At 45.0% G+C, this 8117-nt stretch overlaps 1 protein-coding gene across 2 annotated transcripts in view; it reads left to right on the top strand.

Annotated features, from left to right (window-relative positions):
• Positions 1–285: 285 nt before the first annotated feature.
• Positions 286–8117, top strand: part of nrp1a (neuropilin 1a) — a 59196-nt gene continuing 51364 nt past the window's right edge. Inside the window, exons 1-2 of one of the 2 annotated variants that reach the window (XM_026179153.1) lie at positions 286–538; positions 1806–1980. In XM_026179153.1, coding sequence (XP_026034938.1) covers positions 472–538; positions 1806–1980 — 242 coding nt within the window. In that variant the 5' untranslated portion in view covers positions 286–471. The remainder of the gene's footprint in view (positions 539–1805; positions 1981–8117) is intronic. The other variant, XM_026179152.1, reaches the window with a different exon arrangement.

The raw sequence follows: 8117 nt of genomic DNA, 5'->3' as shown, positions 1-8117 counted from the left end.
TGCGCACGGAGGCGACACGCTTTCATAGTCTGCTCACCTCTCACGTTTGTGCTGTTTTGTTTTTTGTGCACTCCACAGCCAAGGATTACATCCTTCCCGGGCACCTTCTGAAGGGCCAAGGACGCAAAAGACAGGGTTGGAGTGGCTGATTCTTCGTCCGCCTTGCGCTCTGGCTTCTTTTGGAGAGGATATGGCAAGGTCGGCACTGGAGAGTGGAGAGCAGACGGCGCAGGCGAGAGGAAACCGGAGCTGAATGACAGGATGCCAGCGACCTGAGCCCGCACTCAGATCACTCCTAACTTCGTTAAGAGACACTTCAGCTTTATTTGTTGGACAGAGTGGAGAGAAGAATACTTTCCCTTGAGGAAAAAAACATCTTCTGGAGGAGTTTATTTTCAGAGGATTTTTGTTTTTGTTTTTTATATCTATATACACGTAATTTTATTTTTTTTTCCTGGTGATAAAACAAGGATGCATTGTGGATTAGTCTTTATCCTGTTTATGGGAATCCTCTCGGTGGCCAAGGCTTTCAAAAACGGTAAGTGTGACATCTGATCTCTCTATAAATACAGATTTTATGTACACTGCAAAGCTACTAATCCCGGTGTTTTTTCTAAAGATTAGCCCTCGCTGATCTCCGGGCAAACTCACAAGGCGCTCACCTGCTCATTCTACCAACGCCTAAAGAAAACCCCTCTGATATTATTTCCACACAGACTTAGTAAAGTGACTTCACTGACACTTATCTGTAGCCTTCGTTAAAACCGTTTTTACTGCTATATGATTTCACTTGTATTTATGGGATCTCTTTGATATTCCTGTTGTCCAGCGCGTTAGGGTTGTTACCTTGTTTCCGTTCAAATATTTTCTACCAAATTCCATTAAAATACTCCTGAATACTTGCTTTCTTTGCAGATATTTTTTAAAAGACTTAATTCCAACAATTAAGCAGTTTTTAAACCAATTCAACTACTTTTTTTAGGGCACCCGGGTTCTTGTGCTCCTGGTAAAGAATTTCTAAGTCAGGATGAAGTTCAAAAAGTCAGCCCAAACGCTCGGCTTGCACAACTTTCCCGGTTTCTATTCTCGGAGGTTCTGTTTCACTTCAGCTTTTATTTTCCGCTGTGAAAGACTTCGGAGGGGGAATGCGTTAGGAAAGCACACATGAGCTTTTATAACACAGAAATAAAAGCAAAAGGAACTTTGTTTTTTAACGAGGGGGTACTTTTATATGCAAGATTAAAGGAGAATGACTGCAAATAATAAAAATAAATAAACAGTAAATAATAAAAGGGCGTCTTCTTGTTCGGTCCTTTGTGTTATATGGATCAGTCAGCAAAGGCTTATCATTTTCCCCTCGTAATGTGTGGCAGTGTAATTTAAGCGTGTGCATGTCACAGCATGAAATTAACGACTAAGTGAATTTCACTCGCTCGTTACTGATAATTTTCCATCACTGCGTTATTCTGCTGTTGACTAACCCTCACTGCAGAGTCGCAATCTGGTAAAAGATGATTATTTTTTCCACTCTACAGATAGATAAGCATGTTTGCAACATCTCGCAGAGCAGCGGTCTGGTTTTGTGGAACAACATTTTCGCTCCACGCTTACACCAAAACGTTATTTATAAGAAGAAGATGATTTGTCTACAGTGTGTTGTGTGTGAAAGAAATGGTCTTGTAAAGCTCGCTGTAGTAGTCCAAACTATTGTGTCTCTCTGAGCTGCCAGTGATGTATCACTCTCGTTTGTTTCCGTATCCTTTAAGAACTTTTCTCTTTTATTTTCTCTCCCCTCCCCGCTCCAGATAAATGTGGAGGCAACATCAGAATCTCAACCGCCAACTACCTCACTTCGCCCGGATACCCCACGTCTTATCCCCCTTCTCAGAGATGCGTGTGGGTGATCTCGGCGCCTGGTCCTCACCAGCGGATCCTCATCAACTTCAATCCGCATTTTGATCTGGAGGACAGGGAGTGCAAGTACGTGCACCGCGCTTCTTCTCTATGAAAAACACATGTGCAAATACAAACGCTCGTTCATTCAGGCAGATTTTGTCCCCGGGGGCCCCAATTTGATCGAAAGATAGGGAATTAAAAAAAAAAAAAAAACAGTGAGACCTCTGCCAAAAACAGTAAATGTGTGCTTTCATTCTGTTGGCGGTGGAAGAAGCACCTACAGATTTATGTTTATTTATATTTGATGTACAGGCACTGTTACAGTGCTGTCTATAACGCCAGTCTGAATCCCACTCCTCCTCTCCCCTCATGTCTATTGCTCATGAAACTGCGCCATCTAGTGTCGGAGGTGGGTTCAGTGAAAACTGTGTTATTGTAATCCAGGTCTGGCACTACATAGGGGAGTAGGAATGTCTCGCTCCTGCCATTTGGTTTTGGAATGTCCTTGATTTTCATCTTTGTGGAGTGAAGTCACCAGCATTTAATACTGATTTGAACTGCTGTGTTTCTGCAGAAGACAGAGCGAGGGGAAGGGGGAAGTGGAGGGGATTGAAGAGGCCAAAACCTCAGCAGAGGCATTTAATTGCGGCTACTTTCTGCACTGCATGAAAAAAAGAATGTCTATTAAAAGTGTCTGAGCAGTAAACCAGTGACTCGAAATCCAATTACTTTCTAAACAAAGAAAGAAAAAGAAGCGATTGCATTAAAAACAGCTTGTTTTAATTAGACAACCACTTTAATAAAGTCAGAACAAAGTGAAATTATCTGGCTGACATGGGATTTTTTAAAATTTACTTTCACTAGTGCCCCTCCACCTCACCCCAAACTTACTGAAAACACTCTTTTAAGGTGGCGCTCTCAGCGACGGTTACTTACCGATCCTTATTTGACCTGTAAGCTGTGAGCTGTTGCATCCAGCAAAAAGGCTAAGCTGTTTTCAGATAGATAGTTTAAGCCGATGAAACCAGAGACAGACAGTAATGTGATGAGCCAGTGTCAGTGTGGGTGCCCTGAGGTGAGCCTTGCCTGGGCAGACTGCCTCAGTCTGATTGTGTGTGATGTGGTGTTTTGTGTGTATGTGTGTGTGTGTGTGCACGTGTGTCGGTGCCTCTGCCCTGTCTCTGTCTCAGCTGTTTGTTTACGCTGCAGGGCTCCAGAGAGTAGAGGGCTTTGCTGGATCCTGTTACTGTATCTGCGCTCCACCCAAAACCTGGACCCTACACTTTCTTTTGTGCTCCTTGAATTGGCCCCAGTGTATACGCTTACAGGCTTCTTTTATTTATTTATTTATTTTAATCCCAGATTTAAATCCCACTTTAGCCTTTCTTTACTGCTGACAGGGTTTTAGTGCAGATGCTGGTGTCCTTTGGAGTGTGGGTGCTCCTTTGACACTTCTTTTGGGTTCGATTTCAGCACCAGGGAGGCCATTAAGCTGTCTGAGGTCCTTAGTTAGAAACTGAGAGTGAGGAAGGGACTGGAGTAGGAGTAGGGGCAGCAGTGACAATGCTTATGTTAATCAAATTAGTCAGGAATGAATTTCCTGTGTCTAAACACATGCAGCAAGGAGAATAGAGTTGCTGTGGGAGCAAGGAAGGTTTTTTTTTTTGAAAGGAGGGAGGACATTGAGCTTAGTGAGCCACTGATGTGTCATTTGCAAATTAGCACTGCTCTTTCATTTAGCAGCCACAAATTTGGTGGTTTCCAGTTAACCGGTCGCTCATACATTTGTCAGCAAATGAATGTTGTGCAGTGGGTGTCAGGAGCGCCTCGTTGCTGCTTCTGATTTTCTTTTGCTTCTCATTACGTTTGAAGAAGACTCAGTCTGCAGTGGTTAGGAGGCTATAACCTGCTTGTCCTGAGGAGAAAGAAAAAATTAACAGATGACTTGAGTCATTCTCTGATTCATGTGGGCCTCACAGAGATTGCACCTGAAAATGGGGTCAGCCTAACCCACAGCTTTTTTCCTATTTTTAACCCGGTGTGCCGTTTCATTTTTAATGCTGTTAATGGAGTGGTTTTCATGGGACTTTGCTTCTACTTCGTAACATATTCTACACAGACACACACACACACACACTCCACTCCACCCTCCTTAATTTCAAAACTATGGCACTGTGCAACGTGAAGGCTGATTGCTGGCCTAATAGCTGACATGGCAATGTCCATGGGTAACTTGATTATAAGTGAGGGAACATAAGTGACTCATGTATCTGCAGACAGTAGTTGGGTTGGGTGCGATTTGTGTTGAGCCATCAGAGCCCCTCTTGGAGCCCCACTCACCAAGTCAACCCTTTACATAATGGAAACTGATGAGAGCCCAGAATGGCTTCCTTATCTGATGGACCTGCAGAGTGGGTGGAGGTGGAGGCGGTGGGGTTACAATGCATGCTTCAGTGCACTGCCTTGCAATCTAATTAGTGGGCAAATGGAACACACATGCACCACATGTTCTCCAACATGGGTCTTATCAGCAAACTAAACAAGAAGCACTCAAAGTGGTGCTCCTGGAAAAGAAAAGAAAAACAGCCTTCCCTGTGAGTGGAGCCTGGCTGCCGTGCTGCTGCTGCTGTTGTTGCACGTGCTCGCTCCCCTTGACAGGTTTGTTTGGGGAAGTGCAGGGGCCTGTATCCTGCGAGCTGGAGGAGGAAAACACTTCATCACGGAGATAAGGCGACTAAGTGAGCCCTGCGATTCTGAATGCAGAACGTGTTTACCTTTCACGCACCGTTGTAGACTTTCACAGAGTGGAGTTTTTCATGGGGGCGGGGGTTGGGGGGAGCTGGAGCTGCCCTCACTTGCCTCACGCAGCTAATGAAGTTTGAGGCAAAGGCGCAGCCCGCATCAAGGCAAATATTTGAAGTCAATTCGATCTGAAAGTCGTCGGAATGAGCGAGCTTAGCTGGAGTGAAAAGCTGGAGTAAACAGATATGCTTTTGCTCCGCGCACCTATTCTCTCTCTTTATTCACGGTTATCTGATAAGGCCTGTCAGGCTCATCTGGCTCCACTAGCTCTGTCGTGGGGAGGTATAAGTGGAGATGGATCTAAAGAAGCGATGGGAAGGTTTTATATTTGATTAACAGACTCGTGTCATCATCATCATCATTATTATTATTATTTTGTGAGATTCAAGTAAATCTGGTGAATGTTTCTAGTTTTAAACTCATCTAAACCAAGATCTAGAAATATTTCATCTGAAGCTGGAGGCTGTTCTTTCCACCTCCTCCTCTTCCTCCTCCTCCTACTTTCTTGCTGAGTCGAGGAGGGGAGCCAACTTTCTCGAGATATGATGTACTCCTGACAACATTATGAATCATTGATAGCATTGGATTTGCTGACCAAACCAAAAAAAAGCAAGAAAACAAACCCCCTCCAAAAAAGCTCTTCTGTCTTCAGCTCACTGAGAGCTCCCTTGCAGTTTGTAAGCTAGTCGAAGTCATGCTAGAACAGAGAGAGGGATAAAAACGAGAAGGAGACACAGCCTCCTCTTTCTTTGCCTTTCCCTGGTATTTTCCTGAGACCTTGCTGAAATTCCAACGTGCAGAGTAGCATGAGGAGGGGTTCAGATGACACGTATTACAGGATGGTACTAAGCGGAGGAGATATTCAAGGAATGCCTTCTCGAGCAGCTCTTTGTGCGTGAGATCGAAAACATCCCACCTCAACACAAAGTTCAAAAGTCATCGAGCTCCCCCTCAAATCTTCAGGTGCCTGTAAGCTTGGAAAAGTTTCCTTTTTTAATTATAATTTTCTCCTTTTTCTGTCCTTATGCCCACCCCTGACAACACACACACACACATACACACACACACACACACACACACACACACACACACAGAGCTGCTTGGCCTGCTGGGAAGACAAACATTCTCTGTTATGTCCCTTTTATAATAGGCATCCTACCCCTTGTGGCATGGAGACCAAGTCAGAGCTCCAGAGGTGACAGGAACTTGGGGAAGTGGGGGGTGGGGGTATTAACTGACCCTGTAACCATGGCTCTTTCTTTGTCATGTGGAATCCCACTAACTCCACTCAACATGGGCACAGTGTCCAACAAAGGTAACTGCCACCTGTTTCTAGGAAGTGAGAGTGGAGGACAGAAGGGGATTTAGGGACAAGATCCTCTTGGCCACTTTCCCTAATTCCCTTGTTACCATTCCAGCCTTAATAGCACACAGCAGCTACAGTATAAAGACCAGCAGAGCTTCACGGCTGGTGGTGGTGGGGGACAAGGGCTCCTCCCTTAATCTTAGCTGCTGCTTGCTTGTTTTGATTACCCACCTCACAATCACTCTGTAACTTATCTTGCAGCTGCAGGCGAGGCGCAAAAAATGGATGTGGCATATGCCAAGGCACAAGCCTGCACAGAGGGCCACCACATGAGAGGAATGCTTCTATTTTCTATACAAGTTGTACTATGATTTCCTCATTAAAAAACAAACAAACATAACATTTACTAGATTCGTACTTAATTCTGATGCTCACATGAAAATGGATGGAAAAAATACAAAGTTATCATAGCACGAAAAATCAAATCTTATGAGATCCAAAACACACATGCATTGCTTTTCCCCGCGTGGTCTCTGGAAGAGGGCTGCAACACCTTGAAACAACCAGCCCTTGTGTTGGTGCTTGAGTGTCGCAGTCCCTGAAGCTGTTCTGCTGTTTTTCCAGCATTGTTGCTTTCATTTTCCCCTGAGCACCAGTGTCTTTTGTGCAGGGAAAGACTTCAGTTAAGCAAATACAAAAAGTTAGTTAAAAAAAACAACAACAAAACGCTGCTCTGACACTACAGCTCATACGTGCAACAAGTGTTGCTTATTCTTCTCAAAACTGGCTGTGCAAGGTAACTGCAGGCAAAGGACCACAGGTGGACTGTTTGTTTAGTAGCCGTCAGAGGAAAATAATTAAAACGGGAAAAAAAAACAGGAATGCAACAGAAATGTTCTGTTGGCAGGTGGTGATGTGGTGGTGGCGGTGGTAACTCTGAAAGGAGGCGCTGTGATCCACAGTGCTGCCAGTTGGGTCTCTAAATTGACATGGATTATTAGAGATACTTACAGCCTGTTAGAGGGCATTTATTTCTGCTGTCACTCTGTTCTTTATGTGTGTTTTTTTTTAAGTGCATGTCACTGAAGCATCCATGCTGGGGTGGGGTGGGGGTAGGGGAGGTCAAATTGGCACCGTGAAATCGGCGCTGCAAAATGGAGTGCGTAGGGCGACACCGCTTCTTTTAACTAGCGGCTTTGACAAAGGCAGCTCAAATTGTGCACCTGATATTCTCTGCAGCAACAGACTCCTACAGCTCATAACAATGGAAATCAAATCAGAGGCGAAATTACATTGAAACACTGCGCCTTAGGAAAAAAAAAAAAAAGCTTGTCAGCAGCATCTCAAAGAGCAGGCAATCCACTTTGAATGTGTCTTGTTTGGACTTCACTGTAATTATACGGAGCCTTATTTTGCCAGCAAGGATTCAAAAAAAGAACTTCCCCAGACGAGTGTTCTCGGTGCAAAAAACGCAACTCTTAATGAGGCAGGTGAGCCTTTAAAGCAAAAAGCAAATGAAAGCCGCAGTTAATTAACAGGAGGGCAGAGCAGAACAGACAGCAGACAGAGATGTTGCATCAGAAAACCACTGACCTTCACTCTCATTACTCTCTTTCTTCCCCTTGTTCATCTCTCTTAAACATGGAGGGCTTACTCCCCAGCTAATGAGCGGGATTAAAGTAGGTCTGGGCACATGTGTGCTCGCACATGTATGCGTGTGCGAGCGAGTGAGAGTGACCGTGGGGTTCAGGGTCTTTTTTTTCATCCACCGGTGAAGTGTTTCACCTTGGCAGCAGCTTGGAAGGGCAGTCTGATTGAAAAGCTTTCTGGCCGTGGCATCTGCCATCCTCCCTGCTGCTCTGTCACCACGTTGATTCATGCACAACAACCTAACCACAACCGGGAGGTGAGCCACTCTGCCTCACAGCAGGAGGCAGGTCCACTTCACGGCAGAGGAGAAGGGGAGAAAGGAGGGATGAGGGAAGGAGGGAGGGAAGGGAAAGAGGGGGGGGGGGAAGGGAGACGACAAGCTCCGGGCTCATGAACAAACCTCCAGATTTCAAGTCAGCAGTCACATATCTGTGACAGCACAAAAGCATCAGCGTCTCACATG

Source organism: Astatotilapia calliptera, chromosome 9 (assembly GCF_900246225.1).
Source record: "Astatotilapia calliptera chromosome 9, fAstCal1.2, whole genome shotgun sequence".
Taxonomy (NCBI): domain Eukaryota; kingdom Metazoa; phylum Chordata; class Actinopteri; order Cichliformes; family Cichlidae; genus Astatotilapia; species Astatotilapia calliptera.
This window is presented reverse-complemented; position numbering and strand designations above follow the sequence as displayed.